At 44.1% G+C, this 27,984-nt stretch overlaps 1 protein-coding gene across 1 annotated transcript; it reads left to right on the top strand.

The window, feature by feature from the left end:
• On the top strand, positions 1–27,158 carry BMF (Bcl2 modifying factor). The gene is made up of 4 exons (XM_031952079.1): positions 1–115; positions 2,679–2,975; positions 5,327–5,487; positions 26,045–27,158. Exons 2-4 carry the CDS (start codon positions 2,684–2,686, stop codon positions 26,144–26,146), a joined length of 555 nt encoding a protein of 184 aa, XP_031807939.1. The 5' UTR covers positions 1–115; positions 2,679–2,683; the 3' UTR covers positions 26,147–27,158.
• The last annotated feature ends 826 nt before the right edge of the window (positions 27,159–27,984 follow it).

The following is a 27,984-nucleotide window of genomic DNA, read 5'->3' as shown; positions in this document are numbered from 1 at the left end:
TGTTTGCGGGATGCCCGAGAGCGGGGGTATTTTGGAAACAATACCGCGCGGGCGGCGGCGGCGGCGGAGGCTGGTCTCCGTGCGCGCGCGCCCGCCGCCTGCGCCCCTTCGCCAGGTAAGCCCCCGGGGTCGGGGCTGACCGGCCGAGCGGGTGCAGGGGGCCCCGGGGGGGGCGCAGCTGGCGCGCGCGGCGGGGAAGGCTTGCCGGGGGACCAGGAGCAGTTGGGGGCAGTGCTCGGAGGAGGGGGCGGTCAAAGAGCTGCCTCCCGCGCCGGGATTTGTGAGCGCGGGGCTGCCCCGGGGCGCGCTCCGCCCCAGCGCCCGCTCGCCGTGACTACGGGAGCTGGGGGCAGTGGGACTCCGGAGCGCGAGATGCCCTCGCTTTTTTTAAGGTTCCTACTCCAGAGCAGGGATGCGGTGAAGTTTTGGGGCGCGCGGCTTCCGCGGGGGCAGGACCGCTCCCTTGCATCTGGGGCCCGTCTCCGTCTGGGCGCGGGGCCCCAAGCGCTCCTCGCTGGGCTTTGGCTCCGAGCCCTGGCGCCCCAGCCCTAGAACCGAGGCTCTTTCCTGGAGTTAGGCTGTGCCGGGGACCAGCTCCGCAGCATGCACATGACCCCCGCTTTCTGGCAGCCGCAGGGACTCCGGGTGCCTAGTTTCTGTCTGTGCCCTCTGGGGCCGAGCCCAACTTTTGGAAACCGCTGTCACCGTTGGGAAAGACCTGGGCAGGTCCAGAAGGGCTTGGGTTTCGCTTTGGAATCACGCCTTACCTGGCAGGGACCTCGTGAGGGAAACAGAGCCCTCTGGGTCAGGTCCCACATCCTCAGCTCCACGAGGGTCTCTTCCGTCAGCTGAGCCCAAGGTTTTTCAGGGACCACTCGCCTCATGCTCCGCCCCTCCCCCAAACTGTACCGCAACCCTTCTGGACTAGCCTGTACTAGCAGAGGAGTCTGGAACTGAATCACGGAGGAAAGTCGGATGGAGGGGGGGGGGGGCACTTCTGCAATTCCTATAGAGAAGGGAAAGGGTCTCCCGGGGATTACTGATCCCACGCACAACCCCGACCATTTAGAATTAGGGCTTTGCCTGGAGGCTACAAGCTGACAAGAGTCAAAGGAGAAAAAAAAAGTTTCTGTTTTTTTGCCTATGTTTGTGGGGGTCCCAACTGCTTTAAAAGGAACCTTTCTCATTGAGGTTAGTGTTATCAGCAGAAAGCTCTCATTCTTCTGGACAACAGGTAACCATCGTACCTAACTCTGGTAGAGGACCTCAGGTCAGTTCAGTTAGAAAATATGAATTCTGGTCCATAATAATGGCAATGTGTGTGTGTGTGTGTGTGTAAGAGAGACAGTGTGAGTGATGGGCTTGATCTCCAAATTTAGGTATGATCTATTCAAATACTATAGAAAAGCAGTTCAACTTGGATTGTATTTGAAAGCAAGCCGTGAGCTGGGAAACAGGAGTCCTGAGTTCTGTTTTTGTGGCCATCTTTGACAAGTTTTGTGCCATGGCACTCTGTTGAAGAAAGGGCATTGGAGAGGGAGGTGACTTCTGCTTTTGGGCACGAGTAAAGCTAAGACATACTTGGACCTTAGAGTAGACAAATGGGAGGTACTGAGTGGGAGGTGGGGAGTGGGTCATCCCAGGACTTAGTCTTCTCTAAGCTGTCTCTCTTCTAAAGTAAGAGGGACTTCTTAGTTACCCAAATGGCATAGGGAGTGCAAAGTGGAGTGATGCTAGAGAGAAGGGGCTGAGTTTGGCTTCCTCCTAGCAGGTAGGATACACTACTCCCAGGTTCAACAAGGAACAAGCATGGGAACGCTTCCAGGTAGGGATTTTGGGAGTTGTAGACTGGGTACTCTAGATGATAACCTCACCCTCTCAGTGGACTTCTGGAGAGCACATCGCTCAGTTCACTAATTCTCCAGATTCAGAGCATCTTGTTGTGACTTGGGCTCTCCCAGAAATCTCACCACCACCAAAACCACCCTCCAGTGCCTATTGGTGAGTGTTGAGCAAGTGGGGGGCGGGACAGAGGGGAAAGTTAAGCAGCTGGGAGGGACTTGAGCAGGTTCTGGAGCTGGAAGCAGGGCTGCAAGGTTATTGTTGGCTTTTGTTGTAGTTGTTGTTGCTCAGCCAGGAGTTAGCTCTGCTTGAATGTGGTAGTGAGCTCCCTAGGGCAAAGATTATGCTTCTTTTTCACTTGTAGAGAACCCTGTGTGTGTGGAGCCTGCTTGGGTAACCTTGCAGTCCTGGGGCAGGTGAATGACTTGGGTGTCTTACACCCCCTCCCCCCTTGCTTTCATTGTTTACCATTTCCTAAATACCCCATAGCAGCACCCAGACTCTGTAAGCAAGTCTCATAACAGCCAAAATAGCCCCTGCCAAGAACACTCACAGTCTAAACTCCACAGACAGGCCTGTTTGGGAAAGAAAGCCAAAGGTACAGGAGGCTGTGGGCAACCTGGTATAGGGGCCAGGTGTGTTGGGTTTTGCCCAGGTAGTTTAGAGGGAATTTTTTGTCTTTACTTATAGGTCTTTTGTGCCAAGGCTGTATGCCAGCAGTCCTTGACCTTATCTTCCATTGGTTAGGGAGGAGCTTGGGGCACAGGGGCATTAATCATCCAAAGGGAGTGGAAAGTGGCACTCCAGACTTGACTGCCTTTTTTTTTTTTTTGCAGGAGAGATGGAGTCTCCTCATTATGTGGAAGAGCTGGAGGACGATGTGTTCCACCCAGAGGACTCAGAGCCTGGTGCTCAGCCAGGGGGCCTGACCTCGCCAGCTCTGTTTGCCCAGAGCCAGCCTGACTATATGCTGGATGGGCTGCAGCTTTTCCCTCTTACCCACTGCTGTGGCCCAGGGCTTCGCTCAGTTGGCCAGGAAGACAAGGCCACTCAGACCCTCAGTCCAGCCTCCCCAAGCCAGGGTGTCATGCTGCCTTGTGGAGTTACCGAAGAACCCCACCGACTCTTTTATGGTGAGTTTGAATGCCTTTTCTTTCCTGATTTCTTTTCTCCTAAGTTCAGGATAGAGGGGAAAATGTCCCTTTTAATAAAGATATTATAGGGGACAACAGGGATATTGAGTCTTCTCTCCTCGCCCTTGTGAATCCTCATTTCTTTCATGGATGGATTTCATTTCTTTTTTGCTGGATCAGTTGCCAATCCTCACAAAGCTAGATTCTTTTGCCCACCCGTTTATTTAGTCACTAAAATAATTATTGAGCACCTACAATGTTACAGGAATTTAGAGCATATTTTCTCTTACTATTTCAAGAATACCACTATTCTGGAACAGGAGGAGATTGTATTGGGTGACTCTTGAGTTCTTTTTCCAGTATTAATATTCTCTCTTTTTTTGTGTGTATTTAAAATTCTTTTTGGCTCTGATTAAATGCTACTCTGCTCAGTAGACAGGCTTTTTTTCCTTTGAAGATTTGGGACAACCCAGATTTAGATCTAGTTGTATCTCTCCTCCTCACCACACATCAAGAGAAAGGGCTTTTGGGGAGAGAAAAGGAGTAGCCAGTCTTCCTATTTTGGTGTTGGCATTTTATCCAGGAGGTGAGCTAGAGGAAGGCCATTGCCTACTTATCAGTGAACTGTGGTGGTAAGGAAAGGGTGGTGATGGGGAAGACCTAAAAGTGCTTTCTCACTCCCTCTGGTGTTATCACTTGGTCTGATGCTACTTTCTAGTTCCCTCTGGAAGAGAATGTTCCTAGGGGCCAAGGTTGGCTCCCAGCTTTTATGGAAGACTACTTGTAGTTGGAAGGAGAACTGGAGAAAATTGCCAAGTCCTGGCTGGGTGCCCAGAGAGGGACTAGCCCTTCAGAATAGGGTGGTTTAAGTCTGGGCATATCCCATTCCCATCACCTATATTTAAAGAGCATGAGGGGCAGGCATAAGGAGTGAGATTAGGCATAAAACCCATTTATTAGTTTAAAGAGAGGAGAGGGAAACCAGGGTTTGAAGTTATTTTACATATATGGAATGAGGCACAGGACCCAAAGTAACTACTAGAAGGAATTGTCTTGCAGTGATAAGACAAAATAATCCTGTACAGAATTCTCCTGAGCAATTAGAAAAAGAGGGAAAGGAGTGGAGTGTCTCTGATTTGTGGGTTGCTCATAGTCTCTGCATTCAAAGGGCATCCCAGCAGTCCTAGCCAAGGCTGCCTGCAGAAGGACTTTGTTTCTATGGCCTGAGATGCTCTTTTTTAAGTCTTGGAGATATTGCCTGAATCTTGCTGGGGAGTTTCCAGGGCTTATCCTCTGCAACGCCTCCTTTTGGCCCTTTCTTTAGTCCCTTAATCTATTAGAATCAAATACCTTGGAGAGTTTAAAAATTCCTTTCAGAGAGGAGCTTCACCCTGAAGGGGAATGAACATCTAATTATGGTCACATACAGCCTTAAAAATAACACTCATATCTGTTACCAGTCTGCTTTTTTGAATGAACCTTCTTGTCCTTCTAGACTAATTTTACTCTTTTCCATCATTTACTGTGTTCTGTTTGGATTAGACTGTTTCATGCCTCAGTATCTTTGTTCGTAATGATCTATATACCTGTAATGCCCTCCCTTCTTCTTTTTCTCCATTCTTTAAAGCTTAGCTCAGATACCACCTCTAAAAGAAGCTTCTTGTTACTCCTCTCTCTTTGTCTCTGTCTCTCTGACTCCTCTTCCTCCCTCTCCCTGTCTGTCTTTCTGTGTCTTTCTCCTCTTTCTCTTTCTCTGTCTTTCTTTCTCTCCCCCTTTCCTTTTCCTGTTCCTACCTCCCAACTAAGCATGATCATTTTTCTCTTCTCAACTCTTAAAGTAATGTTTCTCTTTTTTATACTCCTAATCCCCACCACTCCTTCTCCTTGCACCGTAGTTATTTTTATATCTCAGAGCAGGTACTGAGGTTTTTTTCCCCTTATTTCTTCTTCTACAATCCAAAATAGCGCTTAGTAGGCATTCTTTGTTGGGTAATTGTTATTGTTAAGAAACAAAATCTATTCTCTTTGTGTAAATTTTAAATTAATCAACTTGAGCAAATAGATGAGAGACACTACTACGGTGTCATGCCAGAGCTGAGGTGTATATTCTTTGGTTTTTGATCAAGCCTCCACCATGTCAAATCATTTAACTTTTTTGAGCCTTACTTTCCCCACCTGTAAAAAGAGAGCATGGGACTAGATAGCCAGTGAGATCCTTCCAGATTTACACTTGGAACTGATGCCTACCACACGACCGGCCATTTTCCTGGGCATTTTCAGTTACGGCTCCCGAAAGGCCTCTGGCTACTGTGTGAAATGCTAGCCCATGTGGAGCTTCTCCCTCTTTGCAGGCAACGCTGGATATCGACTTCCCCTCCCAGCTAATTTTCCTTCGAGCCTGAGGCTTGGAGCGGAGCCTCCCGAGGAGCAGTGGGAGCATCGAGCTGAGGTGCAGATTGCCCGAAAGCTTCAGTGCATCGCGGACCAGTTCCACAGGCTCCACATGCAGCGGGTAGGTACCAGGTGATAACTACTGAGCTGAAACGGGTGCCAGGGTGTGTATTGCCTTTCTCTCATTTGAAATTCTCATCCACACTTGGGATGTCCTTCTGTCAGACCCTTGGGCTTTTTTGATGTGGGCTTTGTCATAGTTCCTGAGGAGGAGTTGGGCCCATTTGGGGGGAATGGCCTAGAGGCGAGAATTAGGAAGAGGCTCACCTCGATGGGGAGGCAGAAGGGGGTTTCCGTGAGATGGGAGCTGCAGAAGGGCTGGGCAGCAGTTTGGTCCCGATCCCCACCACCCTGTCTCCTTGCCCCAGCACCGTCACCCCTGTGGATTGGCTTGGATGCTCAATCCCCATCGCCTGCTCATGCATTCACAAAGCCAAGGGAAGGTTAATGCAGGCAGTGGGGCTACAGCTTGGGAGGGGGAAGCTGTGGAACCGGTTGTAATTTGACACTTTCCAGCTGGGGAGACTGCCTGATCTGATGTCTGTGTCTGGGAACCAGGGCCAGGGACTCCGGAGAAAATAGTACCTCTGAAAATCCCTCCTGGCCTGAGGCTTGGGGTGCCCGGTGGCAGCCCGGCCGCCCAGCCCTGGCAGCGCCACAGCGGAGCATCGCGTGTCAGCTAAGCATGTGGCAGAGTTAGTCAACAAAGGCGGCGGCGGCTGGCTGGCTCGTGCAGGAGGAGCTGTGCAGGGCCCAGGACTGCCCTCCCCTCCCTCCCCCGGCACTGGGCCTTTCTGAGCTGGTCTGTCCAGCCAGAACACTTAACCCTTCTGCCCCTGGCTAACATTTTGGAGTGCTGTCCCAGCAGGGAGATTCTCAGGCTGATTCTCTAGTAGAAGATGCTATACTGTGAATCAAGTCACTTGGAAATGACTTTAACCAATCTTTGAGGTGTACAATCTTAATTGGTTTTAAGTTAAGTCAGTGATGGCTGTGTGGTTTCCATCCACCCCCAAGACTAAGGATAATTCCCTTTGAGACACAAGATTAAATAAGTGATTTCAAAGGTCTCCAAGGGAGGGACTGACTAGGAGTAGAGCCTGTCGCTAGCTAGTCCTACTCCACTTTGGGGTCAGCACTGAACAGTAGCTGGATTTTGGAATATCTTTCTTGGGTCTACTTGGCAGTAGTCATTTCCCAGGCAGGGAGTTGTGTGAGTTTAGGTCTGATTAGAATATGGGGGCAAGGGGAGAAATGAGATAAAAGATGGGTTGTCATTGTGGACCATGAATTCTTCTGTTCTGTTGTTGGGCCTTTACTGGGGTGAGGATAGGTAAGGACACCGGTGATATAGCATTGGGTAGCGAGAGGATTCTTTAGGGTCTGAGTAAGGGTTACATCAACAAAGGTGGCTTGGAACACCGACCCTGACCCAGAGGCCCTATCCCCTTGTTTCTACCCAGGGATCCCAAGTTGCTCTATCCCTTGGCCCTAAGAGCTTCCTTTTTGGCTCACACTCTGGGTCCTTGACCTACTTCCAACTTGGCCTAATTCTCTCCTGGCCTCCCTTTCCATTTTTACCCCTCTCCCCCAATCTACTGTCTACATTACTGGATCTTACCCAGTGGTTTGGCACAGGGAGGAGCTGTTCAAAACTGTTCCTTCTCTGCAGTCACATTTTTAGAGCTGAAGGGAGCTAAATACGGAGAAATCTGGGGCCATACACTGGCCCTCCTCTGACTGGAAGGAATTCTTTTGTGGTCTGTGTATCCGACAACTTCCTGGGTCTCCAGTGGTGGGAGCTGTCTGGTCAGTTATTTCTCCAGGGCATTCCTGTAGAGCCAGTCAGGTAAGGGATCTGAACGTGAGACAAGAGACCCCCGCCCCTTCCTAGCTCCACTTTTGCACAGTTCTCTGACACCTTGGTGCTACATTAACACATTTTCACCTAGGGAGATTTCCCCTTACAAGTTCATCTAAGAAAAGGTAAGTAGGGAATTCCCTCTTCCCAGAACTTGGCTGCAACTAAAGTTCTTCCAGCCCCCAAACCTCAATCTCCCAACTCTGACTACTAATCAGGAAAAGGTGACCCAGGAGTTTATAGAGTGGCCCCTTTAAGAGCACAGAGTCAACTTCCCAGTCCTACTTAGGCTCTGAGCCAGAGGCGCTCACTATTCAATCTCAGTCTGGGTTGCTGACCTCCCAGGGCCCTGGCCATCTCAGCCAGGGAAGCAGGGGGATGGGGAGGGAGCTGGAGCATAGTCTTCCAGGGAAGTAAATGCTGAGTGTTCAGTGGATGGGCCCTGACTGATCCTCCTTCTTCTCTGCCAGTGGCTTTAGAGTGATTTTAAATTCTGACTTTCCAACCTGTTTTCTTCGCTCCAACATTATGTAAAAACCAGGTCCTCATTTCTTTTCTCTTTAAAAGTTTCCCCTAGCATTTCTGTTTTTTCTTTTTTTTTTCCTCCTTCGATCCCTCCCTTCCCTTCTTTCCCCTCTCCCTTTCCCTCTTTTTTCTTCTCTCCTTTTTCTTTCCTCTTTTCTTCTTTTTTCTCCTCCCTCTCTCCTTCCTTCCTTCCTTCCTTCTTTCCTTTCTTCCTTCCTTCCCTCCTTCCTTCTTTCCTTCCTTCCCTTTCTTCTCTTCCTTCCCTCTTCCCTTCCCTCCTCCCTTACTCCCAGCTCTAACACCAGGCTCTCTTTCTGCCACTAATACTGTTGGGGAACCAGTGGGTCTAATAAACAAAAGCTAAATGGCCACAAATATTCTCTCTCTTTGGGCTTTTAGAAATTGACTTTAAAAAGTAAGTCACTTTTTGCAATGTTTTCTTACATCACCCACTGAGTGGCATCTCACGTCTACAAAGCACTATTGTCTTTATTCCTTTGGCCCATTCTTCCTTTCACTCTATCCTTTGCAGGCTGGGAAGTTAAAACCCACAGTGGAGAAGGGATTTGGGACCAGGACCTCAGTCTTCTGCTTATTCCCTTGAGTTGTTTTCTTTCTCTTATGTTCTATTTGTCCCTTCCTAAGACAGAGCCAAGAGATAACCTGTGGCTTTGGCCAAGCTTTCTCTCATGAAGACTGGGACCAGGCTCTGGGAGATCATAGGGTCATAGAAAGTTGGAAGAGACTTCTGAGGCCATCTAGTTCCACAAAGTCACACAGGAAGTGAGGGTCATAGGTAGTATTTGAACATAAGCCCTGACCAGATTTTTCTTTTCCAGGATTTCTTTTTAAGGAGGCTTCAGTATAGTTGAAAGAGCTCTGAATTTAGTTTCAGATGACCTTGGGTTTGATGGATTGCTATTTTCTTATTACCTACCTACAAGTAATGTGATTTAACCTACAGAGATCATTTTTCCTCCTCTGTCATTGGATGAACCCCAACTAAAGTTCCTTCTCACTCTAAATGCCTCATTTGTAGCCCTTGATGGGATAAATCAGGGTTGAATGACCCAGTCAGAGCCAAAGAGAGGTTGTGTGTTAGGGTCAGTAGGAAGGGTAAAGGAGATCTAACCACCTTCCTCCTACCTCCTCAGATTGTGAGATTCTTTCACTCTGTTATTGTGATTAGTCTGTCAGACTAGGAATCTATTTTATAGTCCTAGTTTTTCTTTATTTCCTCAGATGTTTTTCTCTAAAATCAGGGAAACCTTCCTATTGTGGGGACCTGGGGGTTGAGGTAAAAAGGCTTGATGAAACTAGGGATGGATGGATCTGTAGTATTGAAAAATGGGACTGCTATGTGTCACCAAATAGAACCCCAAAGTGGAAATTGCCTGAAACAGAATATAAACTTCTTAGAGGCAGGAACTACTTTTTTTTTTCTTCCCAGTGTCAAGCACATGCCTGGCTTATAATAGGCACTTAATAAATGCTTGTCAGGAGATTGTGCCAGTCACAATCTCAGATAGCTTTTCAGTTGAAGACTTAGCTTATTTCCCAAGCTGCATTGCTCTCTGGGGATTGGTACAGTTGTGCTGGTGGTCATTTTGGAATGGACACTGAAGTCAGAGACAGAAAATGACTTGGAGACAGAAAATCAAAGTCAGAAGAATGCCTGCTAATGGCTTTTTGAGTTTCCAAGGCAGTTGGAGGCAGAACGTAGTATTACACTCATCTTATCCACCCATAAGCCCTATCTGTCCTATTAATTCCACTGTTTAAACCCAGAAGTTTAGACTTTGACTTCCTGATTCATTCCTGAATTGACAAAGTGCTATCTCTGAGGTCCAGGGTTTGGCTACATAGAGCTGACCATGGTATTCTCTGAGTTCATGTGATCTTTGTTCTCTGGAAGGAGGTGGGAACATATCTGGCCACTTCAATGAATACTTTGCTAAAACCTCCTCAGAGAGGATTCTGCTTGCTACAGAACAGGACCAATTGCCTTGCCCATTCCCTCATGGCGTGAGGGAGGATTTGTTTGGCTCAGCAGTCATGCCCAGGGCTGATGGTGAGTGGATCTCAATCATCCGCCTGAAGAAGAGGAGGCTGCTGGGCCTCTTTGAGTCTTGGAACATGAAGTTAAGGCACCTTTGGCTTTAAGATAGCTGGCTGAGCAAACCTAGAAGGGGATAAGAGTCAGGCACCTAAAAACTGTTCTTTGGTTTGCACCGGGGCATTCATTGCACCCTGACCAATCTGACTTAGAAACCCTAATTATGCTCATTATTAGGTCCTTAGAAAATTAATTCTGGATTTATCCTGTTTCCCCTATGCTGTAAGCCAAAGCATCATTACACCAGTTGGAAGACAGGTATTTTTTTTTTTTTTTGCCAGAGTTTGTGGCAGAGACCTGGTCTCTAGTTTATATAAGGGTTAGGCCCTTTGGAGGAGAAATCTTGCAGGGGACAGGTGACTGATGGTGAAAGTGGCCAACTATGGCTATGGGATAAGACATACATTTTCAAACATGATCAGCATTTTAGTTTGTTTTGCTTGATCATCCTGTTTGATGCAAAAGAAGATTCTAATGTTAGGGAGGTGGTGAGGAAGAGCAGAATGATGTATGTATGAAAAAAGGAAAGGACTTAAATGAAACTTTTTTAAGAGAGAAAGAAGCTGTCCTAAGCTGTTGGTTATGTGGTATGTTAGACTTATCAGCAACTTTTCTGCCCAGGACAGAGTGCTCCCGTTGTTGGAAGGTGGTTTTTCTAAACCAAGACTGCGGCTTTCACTGTAGCTTTCCTGCTGAGAGGGGGGTGGTCCTGGGCTGGGGGACAGGAGATTCAGAGACTGGAGGAGGAGGAGGAGGAGGAGGAGTCCCTGGGGAGAGCACCTCTCCGACACTGCAGTGGAAAGCCTGCCTGGGGCGTGGGGGCAGGGGGGTGCTGGGCAGGAATGGGGGGAGGGGGTGGGTGGGCAGGGAGCTGTGCGTGAGAGCCCGATCTTCTGGGCCCTGTGTTTGCTCTGTGGCTGGCTCTGTTTATATCGATGGCTATATTTAGCCTCTGAGTCATCTGTGTGGCTGACAAGGGGCCGAGTTCCCCACAGGCTCTTGCACCTGACAGCTCCTCCTCCAGTGCTCCAGGAGAAGAGGCCAGTTAGTCTTTCCCCACTGTGTATGTGTGTGTGTGTGTGTGTGTGTGTGTGTGTGTGTATGTGAGGGATTGTACGGGGGGCTCAGTGGGGACAGAGGTAAGGATTTGGCTTGAATTTTACTACGTGTTCCTGAGGCCCAAAAATAAAATCCCCTCGCTCTTCCTACTGTAACCAGAACAAAGTGTGGAGGGACGGAACTAGAGCCTCATCCTCTGCTTAGGTTTGCAGTATCCAGGAAGGAAAGCCCCATGGGGGGAGGAACCACCTAGTTACAGGGCCACGGGCAGGAGCCAAGCCGGACCTCTCCACAGCCTTTTGGATCCAAATAGCCCCTCCTCCTTCCCCCCCCCCCCCATCCCATAAAGTCAGAGGCTCCATTTCCAATCCTTTACTGCATATCACTGAACTCCTCAGTTTCCCTGTCTGTGAAATGAAGAGTTAAGCTAGGTGCCCTCTGGCTCTAATCTCTGATCCTGTACCCCCGTGTCTTAGGGGAGTCAGAGATCACTGTCCTGTGCCAGGCTCCCAAGAGTTTTCTTCACTTCTCCTATTGTAGACCAAAGGGAAGTGAGGCGTTAAAGGGGCTTTTAGAGAAACTGGGCACGGGACTATGGCTTCTGCCCCAAGTTTTGTACCCAAATAGTTCCATTACTTAGACCAGCACTGCGATAAGGTGCCGAGGAGGGCAAGGGACAGTCTATGAATTTGGGGGAGAAGAGTAATAGATCCGCGCCTTTTCCCCTCTCCCCCAGCCTCTTCACCTTCCCTTCCTCATAGCCACCCCCAGCCACTGAAGTCAGCCTTTTTTGGGTTGGGTAAGAAGGGAAGCACGCTGCCGTTGGGCATGAGAACGAGCTGTCCTAGGGCTGCCCTCTCCTCTCCGTGAGACAATTGGCGTTGCCATGGTGGCGAGTGGCTTCCACTTCCTGTAGACTCAGTCGTCGAAGGACACAGCTTTTGGCAAGGTGATTTGCTTTCTTTTATTTTCTGTTTTTATGTTGTTTCTTCCCCTAGAGTGGAAGAACCGAAACATTGAAGTTTTAGGCAGTGTTCTATCAATGTGGCTGGCCTGTACCTGTGGGCTTTGGTCTCCCCTAGAACAGTATACTGAATTCACCCTCCAGTCTTGGTGTCAGGGAGGAGAGGGGAACAGCTAGGAGGGGAACAGAGGAACAGAGTGGACCTTGTAGCCTGAGGCCCCTTTCAGTGGGGTCACAGATAGAGAGCTGAAAGAGCTCTGGTCTAGTTGAAAAAATTGTGGGCTAGAGACAATAATACATTATTTCCTCAGAGTTACATAGGCTGAATTTGAACCTGAGTCCTCCAGAACCAGTGCCTTTTCCCATGTTGAGGGAATTTCTCTGCAAAAATTAAGATAAAGCCTATTCTTACTTTAGACTCCATTTCCTCTAGTGCATATTACAGCTAGGTAGAAAGAAAAGGAAAAAAACCATCATTTATTAAGTGCTTACGTACTATGCAGCTAAGTGGTGTGATGGAGAGATCACTAAACCTAGAGTCATGAAGATATAAGTTCACCAATCTCAGGCATTTACTACCTCTGTGATCCTGGGTAAGTCACGTCATCCGTACCTCAGTTTCCTCATCTGTAAAATGAGCTGGAGAAGGAAAAGGCAAAGCACTCCTGTATCTTTGCCAAGAAAACTCCGAATGAGATCATCAAGAGTCAGACATGAGTGAAAAGGACTGAGCAACAACAGTCCCTATTCCCCAAATATGATTCATCACCGAGCACTTATTAATATATAATATAAAATTTAATATTTATTAATATATAATATTAAATATTGATATTAAATAAAAAATAATATTAATAATACATAAAGGGGATAAATGAAATAGTCCCTGCCCATCAAGGAACTCTCATTCTGTTTACACAGGTAGAATAGAAAATCACAGATTTAGAGCTGATCTCAGAGCTTTGGTTAAACTCTCTCAGTTTATAAATGGGGAAATTAAGACTGAGAAGTTAAGTGACTTTCCTAAAATCACTCATGTCAAAAGCAACAAATCTGGGATTTTATTTTTGAATTGGATTTTCCTCTGAGATTTCTCTCACACTATCATGGCTACAAGGTTCTTGTCTTCAGGCTTCGGCTAAGGTTCATATAGATGGAAAATAATAGAATGAGAAGGTATAGACCCATTCCTGAAACATTCATCTGACTCTTCAGATGGGAATCATGTTTCCTGCTTATTTGCATTATAGCTTCAGACATGTTTTATATCATTTTCTGATTTTATCTTCACTAGGCCATGACTCCTTCCTAGCCTACTATGCTCTTGTTTCCAGGCTCTTTACCAAGCAGTTATTGATAAGGAAATAAGTTCCCTTAAATATTTTCTGATTAATTCTTTGGCAAAGATGGGTCAGTCTGCTTATTACATAGTGAAGAGAGCACTATGTTGGTTAGAAAACTTGGATGACTGAATTAGAATAGAAATAGCATCCTTTCTTCCAACCTCACAGAACCATTATGATGAGTGAATAAGACACATGAAAACAAAGATGTTAACAGTTAAAAAAAACTGCTAACGATCAAGTGCTTTATAAATAGATGATATTATGAAATGGAATTCAGCATCTCAGATTTAGAGGTAGTTTGACTTATCATACCTAAACAATATCTTTTGGAAACTATTTGGTAAGTGGTCATATGGCCTTTGTTTGATGCTCTCCACTGAAAAGGGAGGTAGCCAATTGCCTTTTTAAATAGCTCATTCCACTTTTGGATAATTCTTATCATTAGGAAAATTTTCCTTACATCAAGCCTAAATTTGCTTGTTTGTGACTTCCTTGGAGTGTTCCTGATCCTGCCATCTGGGACTAATCAGAATATCTTCCAAATGACAGCCATTCAAATCCTTGAAGGCAGCTATCATACCCCACCCTCCCTAAATTATATTATACCTTTCTCCCTTCCAGGTCTTTATTTCTCCAGGCTAACCATTCTCAATTCTTTTTTATTTAGCCTGCTATTATGTATAATAGTATATCTACATACTCACACACATATATATGTGTATCTATATATACATATATAGACACATATTTTTGTATAAATTATATTATAAATTATTATAAATAAATTATGTATAATTTCCTATTTTGTATGGTCTTGATTCCTTCACCCTCTGGATGTTCTCAGCTTATCAATGAAATTCCTAAAAGGTCATGCACAGAAATGATCACAATACTCCAGATTGTGGAGTGTCCAATGTCACATTGTCCAGTGTGAAGTTTAAAAAGTTTGAGAGATGTAATTTCTGGATAATTAGTAATTTTGTTACCAATGTCAGTATTTTTAATATAAGGTCAGTGGCACTTTCGAATGCTGAAGACAATGATGATAGCGACCTCACATCTTATATGTCCTTGAAGGAGGAGTGTTCCTGAGGGTGGCAATCAATTCTGATTGATTAACAATTAATGAGAGAATGAATATCTTGTCACTCTAGGTCAGAGATACTATAACTATACCCAGGCCTTAGGCAATCTTGACAATCTATTGCCACCTAAGCTTAATTGATTGGAATTCCTATTAGATTAGAGATTTCTTGTAAGATTGGGTAGGGTTGAATAGAGGAGAAAGTTAGCTCAATCTTCAGAGATGGAGCTGTTGAAATGAGAACAATTGACAAAGAGGGGAATTCTAGATCTCCCCAAATCATTGGTTATTAATAATCATTTCTCTGACCACCTAGGGCACAGGGTATAATACATCATGATTCTGACCATGGAACCTAAGATCTAATTAATTTTCTAGACTTCCATTTCGTGCTGTTTGACTTAAATGGAATGGTCAAGAATCCTGAGGTTTAGAGAGGTGAGGATATTGGTGACAGGGCAGGAGGAAGCTTTGATACCCATGAAATTACCCCCTGCACCTAATTAATAATAATAATAATAATATCTGATCTTGCCACTATGTTCTATAGTTTTTATCATATGCCTTATATGCCTCCTTCCCTCCCCCATTTTGTTCTGGACCTATATTTTCCCGGGGAGAGAGAGCTCCTTTTTAAGGAAGTTCCTTCTAATAATGCAGATTCTGCAACTGTTTTGCAACTTGTAGACTTAGAGAGTTAACAGCCTTAGAAAAACAGCATCTTGTGATGAATAGAGAACTGGCCTTAGTTCGAATGAGTAGAATCAAATCTTACTCCTGGCACACACCAACTGGGTGACCTTGGTCAGTTCACTTAATGCTCCAGGCAGTTCCCTTACCTACCTTGCCTCATTTATTTTGTAATTTTGTAATTTCATAGGTTGAATTTTCTTAACGTGAGCCACACTGGTTGTTCATTCTTCTTTTTTTGCATTTCTTTGAACTAACAATTAGCTTATGAGTGCAGTGGGGCTTAAATGAAGGTAAAATGGATACAAATTGTTTGGTAGAGAGAGGAAAAATAGAGACTCTGGTGATCAAATTGGGAACTAAGATCCTGAGCTCAGGGTAAAGTCTGTTTCCTTAGAAAGAAACCTTGTAGGTCAGGGCAAGGTTTAGATTGTATAATTCAGCTTTGTTAGATCAAATGAACTCCTAAAGATACACACACACACACACACACACACACAAACAGATATAGAGATATATATATAATCAATCTTTCTCTCCTTCAATCTCCTCTCTCACTCTCCTTTTCTATCTCTCTCTCCCTCTCTCTCTCTTCACTCTCACTTTCTGTGTCTCTCTCACTCTCCTTTACTATTTCTTTTCTCTCTTCTGTCTCTGTTTCTGTCTCTCTTCTCTGTTTCTTTCTCTTCTTTTCTGTCTCTCATTTTTTTCTAGCTGAATTTCTCCATAAGCAAAGGACATATTGTAAAACAAAATAATTCTTTTAATACTGGCCTGACTTAGTTTTTGACCTTGGGCAAAGAGTTACTCCTAGATTAATTTCTTGTATTCCATTCCACAATGATTGATTACTAGGTGCCTGCTTTCTATTCGTGCATGTTCTGGGTCCTGAAAGAGAGAGAGGCAATGTATGGTTTGTTAGAAAGATCCAACCAGTCAGAAAACCTGAATTTGAGTCCCCCCAGCTCTGCCATTGAGTACTTTTGTAACCAAGGAAGTTATTTAATTTCTCTGAGCATTAGTTTCTTTATCTGTCAAATAAGAATAATAATACTTTAATATGTGTGTGGGCACTTTGTAACCATTCTACCACTTGCTACCTATGTGGTTTTGGGTGGGCCTCAGTTACCTCATCTGTAAAATGAGGGTGCTGGATGAGAAGATCTCTTAAGGCCCTTCTAGCTCTAAATCTGACCCTATACATCATATATTGTATAAATGTAAGATATGATATGTGTGTTCAGCCTCTTTCTTTGTTTCCTTCAATTCACTTGGTCAGGAGTTCTTAATTAAACCCCTTTGACAGGCTGATCAAGCCTGTGGCCTCCTTCTCATAATTTTTTTTTAAAGGAAATACTAAATTTCAGTTAAAGGTCAATGAAAATAAAGATGTTTATGGACCCATTGAAATCTATCTATGGATTGCTTGGATCCCAGAATCTCTGCTCTAAATAATATAGACAGGCTTCAGAATAGAAGGGAAAGTGAACTTGTCACTGGCCTAGAATGTCTACTCCATTACTGGTAATGCTCTCTTGAATACAGTAACTACCCACTTTTGTAATGGCTTTGTTTCAATCATTAACTGTGTTTTTGGGGGGTCCCTTCAAACAGGTTCATAGTTTGGAAAGGACCTGGTTTGAACCCTAGTTCTGCTATTTAAAAATTATGTGACCTTGACTTAACTTCATGTGGCCTTAATTTCCTCAAAGGAAAAATGGAGATAATAGAGTAATAGAGAATACAAAATACTTATATTAGCTGCTTCATAAAATTGTTGTGAAGAATAAATGAGGGGATGAATGCAAAACATTTTGGAAGCCGAAAAGCTTTATTTGAAGAACAGCTCTTTTTAAGTGTTCTTTTGGACCATACCTGTGACTTCAGAGGCATAAGGAGCTCTCCTGATGAGGAATTTCCTCTCCCAAAGCAGAGTAATATCTGCTTGGCAACTGCTGTTCTAAGGGAGTTGGGGGTAGCGAGGTTGGTACAATAGATAGAACATTAGGCCTAGTTCAAATCCCAACCTCAGATATTTCCTAGCTATGTGATCCTGGGCAAGTCACTTAACCCTCATTACCTCAGTTTCCTCATATGTAAAATGAGCTGAAGGAGGAAATGGCAAACCACTCCAATATCTTTGCCAAGAAAAACCCAAATGGAGTCATGAACAGTCAAGCGTGACTGAAATGAATTAGTGCTTCTTAGAGCTACTTGGAGCATTGAGAGGTTAAGTCCTGGAATTACACAGCTGGTATATATGTCCATCAGGGCTCTGAGTCCAACTCCATCTACTACTATCTACTACCTTTCATTATAAGGGCCAGTAATAATAATAATAACAATTATTGATGCATAAACTTTTCCTCAGTGCCTAAACTTGTGTGTTAGTATTCTGTTAAATATTGGTATAAAAGCACTCAGTCAGTCAGCTAGCATTCATTATAATTAAACTCTGGGTTTACAAAGAAAGAAAAAAAAAAAACCAAACAATCCCAGTTCTCAAGGAGTCTAATGGAGAGGTAATATGAAAACAACTATGTACAAACTATATACGGGATAAATTGAAGATAGTTTCAGTAGGAAGGCAGTAAGGTTGAGGAAGCAGAGGTGTGAGTTTATACTGTGGGGCCCATTCTAGCTTGCATCCTTGGGAATGTCCCTACGTGTAGCCTGAAACTCTGAAGGAGCTCCTTAGACATTAATTCCTTTTCTAAGCCAAGGTCCATTTGGTGAGTCTGGATCTGCAGCAGGTTGTACAACAGGTCATCTTGATAGCTGGATGCCAAGTACAGACTCTCCCAGTCCCCCTTGCCCCTGAAGGAATCTTGAACAATAAATCTGACGCTCCGGTGTTTTGGTGTTGTTGAGCTCCCCGTGTTCTTTTCAGAAAAAATTGGTTTCCTTCCTTCTTCCCGTGTTTCTCCCACTGCCTTCCCTCCAAACAGTTTTTCTTTCCTCACTAGTCAAACCTCTTTGTTTCAAACTTTAAAAAAAAAAAAAAAACTTGTTTCTCGTAATCAAGATCTTCTTTGATTTTTCTCAACTTGAGGTGGCTTGGTTTCCTTTTGGGAAAGGCCCTTTGGGGGCTGCTTAATGACAAGGGAAGATGGAGTGGAATATGTGTGTATGTCTGTGTCTGGCTGTGCCCTCGAGGGCTCATATGAGGGTTATGTGCATATTTCACAATTCCCATTCTGGTTTTGTCACATAGGGCTGCTGATGCAGTGGGGTGCAGATACTTCCTGGATGATTTAGTGTAGTCTCCAGGATTCTTTCAGGTCCTACCCTCCAGGGAGGGGCTAGGTGGACAGAATTCTGAGTCAGAATATTAAGAATTAAGTCTTAAGAATACATGAATAATAAATGTGAATGTTAGAGTTGGAGGAAACCTAGGCCAGTGATTTCATTTTGCACATGAGGAAATGGACACCCAAGTACAATGATCTACCTGTCATTAATTACATAAGTAGTCTGTGGCTGAATCAAGATGAGGATGTAGACTTTAGAGCTGGAGGATGTTAGAAATCATCGAGTACACCCTTCTCAATTTATTGAGAAGGAGACCATGGTTCCCAATCTTTAGATTCATTCTCTATTATTCTTTCCTCTACACTAAATTTCTTTCCTTTATAAAATCAAGGCTCCAATCTCAGTTTAGTCCAGTAAATACAAAGATTTGTATTTAGGATCCACCACAAAGATTGTCATCTCTCAAGATAGCAGTATAGTTGAGTGGAAAATATCTTGGATTTGGAGTCAAAGGTCTTGGATTCTAATCCTGCTATCACTTACTACCTATGTGATATAAGCAATTTCAGTTTTTGGACCTCAGTTTCCTCATGTTTAAAAAAAGGGGAGAGGGGATATTTGCCCTAGATAGGCCTATAAGGTCCCTTCAAGTTCTAAATATATGATTTTATGATCTTGAATGAAGTAAGTTTTTTTTCAATGTATTTTATTTTTCCAAATACATGTAAAGACAGTTTTCAATGTTCATTCTTGTAAAACTTGTTCTAATTTTTCTCTCTCCCTCTCTTACTTTCCTCCTTCCCAAGATTGCAAGCAATCTGATACAGGTTAAATATGAGCTCTCTTTGTAAACATATTTCCATATTCCATGTTGTGCAAGAAAAATCAGACCAAAAGGGGAAAACAAACCACAAGAAAGAAAAAAAAAACAAACAAAAAAGGAGAAAATACTATTTTTCAGTCCTCATTCAGTATCCATAATTTTCTCTCTGCATGCAGATGGCATTTTCCATCCCAGATCTATTGGAATTAACTAAAATCACTGAATTGCTGAGAAGAGCTAAGTCTGTTAGAGTTAATCATCACATAGTCTTGTAGTGACTGTGTACAATGTTCTCTGAATTCTGTTCACTATATTCAGCATCAATCATATAAATCTTTTTAGGCTTTTCTGAAATCAGCCTGCTCATCATTTCTTACAGAACAATTATATTCCATTACTTTCATATATCATAGCTTATTCAGTCTTTCCCAGCTGATGGGGATGCTTTCAGTTTGATGCACAGATTAGACCTTTGTATTTTCTCTCTCACTTGAAGGTCTACCTTTGGATTGGCTCCCAGGTGGATTATGGTAGGAGATTTTTGGTTCTGTAGTACTCTTAATTATCTACTTTGGAATCTGGATTCTATCAGTATAAGAATTCCCTCTACAACTCATCTAATATATGCTTTTCTTTTCTATCTTTTCCCATAAATTCCATAAATTCCCATAAAGGGTCTGTTTAATATGATGAAGTCGGTCACCCATCATTATGCTTCTACCATGTGCCAGAGACTATATTAGTCCTTAGGGATACAGAGACTAAAATGGCACTGTCCCTGCCTTCAAAGAGCTTATGATCTTATTGACTTTCCTATTGTCTTTTAATATTTTGGAGAGAACCAGCGTAATGAACATAGTAGATCCTTTATCTTCTGGTTCTCCTTCCATCTGACAGGCTTATCTACTTTTTTGGCTATCCTTGCCCTAGATAATGTATATGTTGCCACTTTTTCATACATAAGATCATAGATGTAGTAATGCTAGAAAGGAATTAAAAGATCATCTAGTCTTGCTTTTTCATTTTGCACATGAAAAAACTGAGGCCCAGATTGTTCTTGGTAACATGCTGCATCTAATTTATGTTCCACTCTGTGCTTTTCCATTTCCCTTTGGGTAAGATAGTTTCACTCCCAAGATCCTGGCATTCTGTGATGACCCCTGCCACATACAACATTCCTGAAAGGTTGATGGTGTTAAAAAAAGAACTTCAGATTTCAGATCATTCACTTAGTCAAGAGTTCTTAATTAGACCTTTTTGACAGCTGATCAAGCCTATGGTTCCTTCTCAGAATAATTTTTCTTTTTTAAAGAAAAAGCTAAATTTCAATTAGGGATTAATGAAAATAAAGATGTAATTTTCTTTCTCTACTTCCTCATTGCACTACAGTGCAAGTGATCAAGCAATTGATATTTTCTGACTTCTCAGTTCTGGGCCCAGCTCATTGTTGTATGCTGCATCTGTCCAAGAAGTACACGAATATCTATCTGAGAAGAATAAATACAGTTGAGTGCCCAAGTATTAGTTTTAGAGTAAAGGACCTGGTTTCAAGTCCCAGCTCTTGCTGCTTATTATTGACATGATCTCAGCCAAGTCTCCCATCACCTCATTGAGCTTTGGTTTCCTTATCTGTAAAATTAGGATGGCTGGTTGGACTAGCTGGCCTCTCAGTTCCCTTCTATCTCTAAATCTATCTAGTTTGTCCACTACATTTGCTTCTGTGAAGCCAAGTAAGCAATTTAGGGCCTTGCCCTGTAGATCCTCCCTTTCCTGAATCAGCTCAGCTTTCCCTGGTGGGCAGCAGTTTCAGTTCCTTATCTAATTCTGTATCCACACATACAACATTGCCACTATTTTCCAGAAATGAACTTAAAAATACTTTGATTCCCAAGAACTCCTGTTGCTTTATAAGTCAGAATTCAGCTTCTGTGCTAGGGTCACCCATTAAAAAGGAAGCCTTTCCTAACCCCACTAATTGCTAAGTTCCTTTCCCTACCCCCATCTCTATCACCTTGAATCTGCTTTGTATATACTTAGTTAACAGGATGGTAAGTTAGGAGGCACGATGGATAGAGTTCTGGGTCTGGAATCACAAAGACTCACCTAATTGAGTTCAAATCTAGACTCAGGCATTTATTTACTAGCACTGTGACCCTGGGCAAGTCACTTAACTCTGTCTGCTTCAGGTTCTCCTCTGTAAAAATGAGCTAGAAAAAGAGCTGCTCAAACACTCCAGTATCTTTGCCAAGAAAACCCCAAAATGAGGTCACAGAGTTGAAATGACTGAACCACTGCAATTTAACAGGAAACTGGAGCAATTCCTCAGGGACTGATTAAGGTGGGGGAGTTAGGGAATGCTAGTACTTCTGTCCATCAGTGAGCATTGTCTCCAGCATTCTGACATGCATGTTGGCTTCTCCAATAGAATGTGGGCTCTTGGAAGGTTGGTACTGTTTTACTTTTTGCTTTTCAGCAAAACACTGATCCCATGGAATACCTGATCCTTAGTAGTTAATCAGTGTTTTTGGCAGACAGATTGATAGGCTCCTTATTGAGAATGTGAGAAATATTGAAGCCATAGAGACTTACTTGTCATATTTGTGAAGATATAGATGTAGTAAGATAGCATATCTTTTTACAAGTAGAATTAGAATTCAAAGAGTGGGCTGAAAAGAATAGGATGTAATCATATACAATGGACAAGGAATAGCTAGAAAATCATCCTATATAAAGATTATCCCTCAGAAATTTTTAGTTCTTTACCATATCTTTGTGTGGAAGTCTGGTGAATCCTGTGAACTTTCCTCCCTTTCCCCGCTTCTCAGGACAATGTTCTTAAACACAAAAATAATGAAGTACATGGGATTGCAAAGGAAACCAGTCATAATGAAATGGAGTCATCAAGATATATTTTTAAAAGTTCATGGACTTTAGAATTAAGCACTCCCGATTGTGGGGTTTTAGTGGACCACAAGCTCAATGCAACAGCTCTCTAAATGGCAGCCAAAAAAAGGTTATGTGATTTTAGACTACATTAAGAACAGCATAATGTTTAGAACATAGGAAATTTCACTGTATACTGTCTTGTTCAGATTACATCTAGGATTTTGCACTCCAATCTGGGTGCTACATTTTAGAAAGAACAGGGTGAACTGGAAGGAAACTTGATACAGTGGTCAGACCATCTTCTGCTTCTGCATTCCACGCTTGCCTTTAACCAAGCACTCCAGCTCCCACCTTGAGGTCTTGTGTCCTTATTAGTGAGGATTTATGTAGGTTCTTCCCCATCAGATCCTCTGCTATCCACTTGCATGATGCTATCCTCCTGTGTTTGTACCTTCCCTGCTTTCCATGGGTTCAGTAATCTAATTGCCATTCTTGTAAAGAACATTTTACTAGATTGTCCTATGATTCCACCCATTATCTTTGTAACTTTCTAGGACAAAACACTTTTTCCCACCTTCGCCTCCACTCCCTTGTATTCTGGTCTTACCTGATAGAATGCAAGCTCTTTGAAGTCAGGAACTGAGTTGCTTTTTGTATTTCTATTCACAACTCTTAATATATCATTTGGCACATAAGTATTTAGTGAATGCTTTTTTCATTTATTCGTTCATTTATTAACCTAGGTGCCGACGCTGCCTTTGGCACTCAATACCTGTGTGACTTGTTACCCTTGGGTCTCAGCTTGCTCACTGTAAGATGAAGATGGTTGGACTGAATGGCCTCTGAACCTTTCAGCTCTAAATCTGTGATCCTCTTAACTCATGATGCTGTTGTTGTTTGTCCTTTGTTCTCAAAGAGGACCAATGGCACCAGCAGGATGATGTTTTGACTTGGAGGTGAATTGGATTTAAGTGGGACAGAGCTGGACCAAGTCATCTGCCTCATTCCTCCAGAAAGATGTAGGTTAGGATGACTAGAGATGAGTCCCCATGTAGTGGGAACCTTTTCAAGCTAAAGCCTTTCCTGGATCTCAGTTTGTCTGAGGCAACATCCATTCAGTAATTAAAGGTGAAGTTAGAATTGAGGCAAAAGATGGCCTTTACAAAAGAATCACTCTTAAATACAATTTTACTATATTAAAAAATTAAATTAAATTAAAGAATCGATCTTGATGGGAGAAGACCTAGAGTTTCTGGCTAGAACAGAAACAGTTGCTATTTACATTTACTCTGAGCCATCAAAATCTAGTGACCAAGTGATGCTTAAGGGCTGGGACTTATTATTGACCCATCAGTGAAAACCAGAGGGATTTGGAATCCACAACGATGGGGAGCATGAAGGCCAGGACTTCGTGGTTGGAGAAACTGGGGGGTGTCTACCCTGGAAAGAGAACACTCACTCAGGATCCACAGCAGCCATCTTCAAAAATTTGAAATGCTGTCATTCAGAAGGTCATCTGATTGGAGGGCAAAGAGCGATGTTTGAGATGGGACAGATTTGGTTAAATGGAATGGACAGGTTTAATTGAGTAGAAGGAAATCCTCTTATTGTTAGGAAGTTACCTAGAAGTATAATAAGTAGCCTTCATAAAGGCCTTTGATCACTTGTTGGAAGATACTGTAGTGGGGGTTCTTGATAAATGTTTTAGATGGCATTTTAGAGCCAAGATCTGGAGCTGCTTGGCCAGCACGTCCTAGGTCCATAGCTCTGTTACTGGGAGGGGCCATCCAGTCCTAAAACCACCTTGTTTCATGAATGAGTAAACCGGGACCTAGGGAGGCAACTTCCCAGAGGGATTTGAAGCCAGGTTATGTCTGCAGAGCCAGACCTTTCCCCCGTACCCTGCTGTCTCTGCTGTGGTTTTGAGTTGGTTTCCTGCCATGTTCTTCACTCTCAGTGAGAAGAGGGACCAGGTGGTCTGCTCTGATAATAAAAGGGGGTAGGGTGGTGGAAACAGGAGGATCCAGCTTTCTCCTTTCCTTGGAGGTGGGCGTTGTGTGTGTGCAGGGGAATGGGAGAAGCCTTCACTGGGGGGGGGGAGGCAGAGATTCCGGCCTGGCAACCCGACCCACTTGAGGAGCAGCTTTTCCTCTTGCCTCCTTGCTTGCGCACTCCCCAGATTTAGCACCTGTCTTCCCTCGCAGCTGGGGGAAGGGGCCAGGAAGGCTCTGCTGGGCTGCTGCCTGCCTGAATAGTCAGGTTTGCATCTGAGTCCTTTTTCCACGCTGCTTTACTCTAACCAGATTTTAAGCCCAGCGCGTGTTTCCTCATTTAATGTCTTTGTTTACAAAACAGGAGGAAGTCTGTCAGTCTCCCCCTGGCACATATCTACAGGCCTCCTTCAGCGGCTCATCCCTGTTTCCCCTTGGGCTCCTAAGCATAATCACTAACCCCCTTTCCTGCTGATTATCTCTCTGGGGAGGGGAGAGGAATGCTCCTGTCCGTGGGACTCTAAGAATTCTCCCAAAGGCATTTCTTTGTTCATCATCCCTCGAAGGCCTCCTGTCTGTGGCCACGGCCAAGGTGGGGAAGAACCTGAGGAAGACACTGAGGGAAAGTGCTGGGGAGCTTGGTTGAGATGGGATTGCTATTGCTATTGGCCTGGGAGTCAGGAAACTTGGGGTCAGTTCCCATTTTGGCTGGAACTGACTCACTATGTGATTTTCGGGCCATCTGACTCATCCCCGAGTTGCCCGGTCCTATGGTTGAAGCCTTTGTTAAAGAGGAGGTTCAAGGCTCCTGGGGAAAACGTTTTATGAAATTTCTCTTCAGATGTCTGGGCCATTGGGAAAGCTCCAGTCCATAGGGCTCCTCATTGAAGGCTCTGATGGGGGCTTCCCACCACATCCTCCCTCCGGGGCACACTCCCCCAGCCTGGTCCTCTGGGCCTCACTAACTGGATAAAGAGGGGAGACTTATCTTTCCAGAACAAAGACCCTCCTGGCCCGTGGATGATCGGAAGTGGGGGAGCCCCGAGAAATGTTACCTGTTTGGGTAGGGGACCAGGGGGCATCTTGAAGACCACTGACCTCTGAACTTTGCCTCCGGTGTTCTGCCTAACAGTAGGACCTGGGATAACCTCCGGGAGTGTAGTGTGCATGCTTTGTTTTTGTTTTGTTTTCAAGTATGCTCTTGCTTAAGGTTTAATTGGCTCCAGTCAGTAGAAAAGGGCTCCAAGAAGGATTATTTATGGCTTACTGTCAAGAATAGCTATAAAAAGGGCAGGACTGAGCTGGAGATGCTGGGAAGGGAAAGCAGGGGGAGCGGGAGGGTACACAAGTGTGTGTGTGTGTGTGTGTGTGTGTGTGTGTGTGTGTATTTGCACTGGATGAAATCAGATTTTTGCTGCCTCAGCAGTGTGGTTTAAATTGAAGATTAACCCTTTGACCTTCACAGTGTCAAATCACTTGCAGATGGAGACTCCCTCCCTTCTCCCTCCCCACTCCCTTGTTCTCTGTGTTACTTTGGGGGGAAAGGGGCACTTTTTTTCCCTTTCTTTCTGAAAAAAAGTTTGTTGTTAGTGCAGCTGGGGTTTGAGAGGCTCAGGAGCCAATCTGATTAAAAGCAGCTCTTGGCTAAACTCTGTAAAATCCTGCAAGCAGGAGGGGGAAAGTTTAATCCTCTTGTGCACAATGCCTAAAGAGTCTGGTCTTTTTAATGTTAGAACGACAATTGTTTTTGGAGAACTTAACTTTCTCTTCCCTATCACTCCTTTCTCCCCTCTCCCCTTTTTTTTTCTTTCAGTTTGCTGTGTTGATAGGATTAAAATGCTGCCCCCAGAAATGTGGAACTTAATTTTTATTAGAGTTGATAAGGAGTCTGAGTGGGACCTAGATGGATATCTCTCTCTCTCTCTCTCTCTCTCTCTCTCTCTCTCTCTCTATATATATATATATATATATATATATATATATATATATATATATATATATAAATTTTTTTTGTCTTCCAGCACCAGCAGAACCAAAACCATGTGTGGTGGCAGATCCTCCTCTTCCTTCACAATTTGGCCTTGAACAGAGAGGAGAACAGGAATGGGGCAGGCCCTAGGTGAGACGTTGCTGTCCCTCTCTGTGAGGACCACAGGGAGAATCCCACCTCCACGCCTGGAGCAGGACATCGGGGAGAACTCCAGGAAAACTGGCACTGTGTCTTGTGAAGTTTTTTTTTATTATTATTATTTTGACATTTTTTGTCTGTCTGTTTCTGGGATTTTGTTTGTTTGTTTTACTATCTTTATGTACATAAGACCAACTCAACAAGGGACATTTGTTCTGCTCCCAGCCATCCCCCAGGCTGGAGAGCCTTGGTCAAACACTGTTGAAGGAAAAGCTGGTGTATCTGTGTTGATGAGACCTTCTGCTGGCTCCTGGCAAATGGACCTTCGAGGCAGCGGGTGCTGAAGATGACCATCACTTGGTTCTTTCTGGGAAGGAAGGACAGCGCTGACTAATGATGAAGGAGCTGGGTTTGACTCCTCCCCGTTCACAAGAACCACCTCTTCTCTATGGCTGTTGTTGGGCATCCATTCTGTTGCCCAAGCTCGGAGATTGGGTTTGTGTGAGGAAAAACAAACCAGATGTGCTGACATCAGCCCTGGGTGGGTCACCTTGCCCAGCTTCTCCCGATTCCCTTCCCAACAGCTCCTTACTGCAGATTGTGGCTGTGAAATTTTTCCCTCAGAGTGAAGAGAAAATAGGTTTGTTGAGCCTAATACAGACCAGTGCTGGATGGTAGCACTGCTCTGGTCACTATCATTTAAATGTAAAGGAAATTTACTCACTATGGGCTTCCATCTTGGACATACAGCCACCAGGCACTAAAGAGTTAGTTATCAAGTTCATCAGTCATTGAATTGGTGACAAATCCAGGATTTGCCTCAGGATTTCTAGTATCCCTCTTAAGGACTGGGGGGGGGGGCAGGTGGGTAAGGCTACTGTGGCATTCCCAGGAGTCAAATTGGACCCACAGCCACAGGAAACTGCTACAGAATGAACCAAACTTATAAGCCAACTTTGGATCTGATTTGGCAATGAATTGGCCAGAATTGATAAGAACATTTTCTCGAACAACTAGAGTCAGTCAAAAGCAAATTGACCTTCATCTTGAAATAAGTGGAGTGGTCAGTCAGCTTATTGCATCAGCTTCTTTTGTGGGGAAGGAAGGGAGAGGGGGAGGACTGTCAGCTTCTTTTTGGAAAGCTACCCTACTGGTAAAGGAGAGCCCTGGTTGAAAATTCTTGGTTATCTGAGGCACATGTAGTCCATTTTTTAGTGAGAAATAAGTTTTGTGCCTTTCAGAAGGTGAAATTCCTGTTTCTGTGGAATTTTCCATCATTCTTTGTACCTAATGCTAGGTGGGAAAAAGCAAGGTATAAGAGGTTAGGGTGGCTAGTGGCTTTTATCTGCTGAACTGTGGTTTTTATTGTTCTTGTTGGGGTTTATTTTTCAGGGGAAGGGACAAAAGATGGAGCTGAGTTCAAGGCCGGGTTTCAGGGACTGATGTTTGCTCCTTGTTTTTTCCAGCTTCTCCTGGGTATAAATCTTCTGTACTTGTCCATCTCTTTCTCTCCTCCTCCCCACCAAAGAAAACAATCAGAGTGACTGCCTGGCATCTCTTGAGAGAGGTCTAGTTTGAAGAGGGAACAGGAAACACATTAATCAACTATTTAGAATTTAAATTATACTTTGGGGAAAATAAATCTCTAAGAAGGAATACCATTTGGTGCTAAAGGAGCACGGTTTGGGGAGGATGTTCCCCTTAGAGAAGGCTCCCATCAGAAAAGGAAGGTGAGCCACTCTCTGTCTCTACTTTCAGCGCCAGATCACCCTCAGGACTAGTGGGGTTGAGGGAGACGGTAGGTAATTAGTTCTTTGAGTGGAGGGAGTCGGT

Source organism: Sarcophilus harrisii, chromosome 2 (genome assembly GCF_902635505.1).
Source record: "Sarcophilus harrisii chromosome 2, mSarHar1.11, whole genome shotgun sequence".
Taxonomy (NCBI): Eukaryota; Metazoa; Chordata; class Mammalia; order Dasyuromorphia; family Dasyuridae; genus Sarcophilus; species Sarcophilus harrisii.
This window is presented reverse-complemented; position numbering and strand designations above follow the sequence as displayed.

What these genes read in the sequence shown, in the direction of transcription:
- BMF (XM_031952079.1), top strand. Translation starts at nt 2,684, where the DNA reads ATGGAGTCTCCTCATTATGTGGAAGAGCTGGAGGACGATGTGTTCCAC. An exon ending in ACCCCACCGACTCTTTTATG is followed by an intron (nt 2,976 to 5,326) that starts GTGAGTTTGAAT and finishes CCCTCTTTGCAG; the next exon opens with GCAACGCTGGATATCGACTT. An exon ending in ACAGGCTCCACATGCAGCGG is followed by an intron (nt 5,488 to 26,044) that starts GTAGGTACCAGG and finishes TTTGTCTTCCAG; the next exon opens with CACCAGCAGAACCAAAACCA.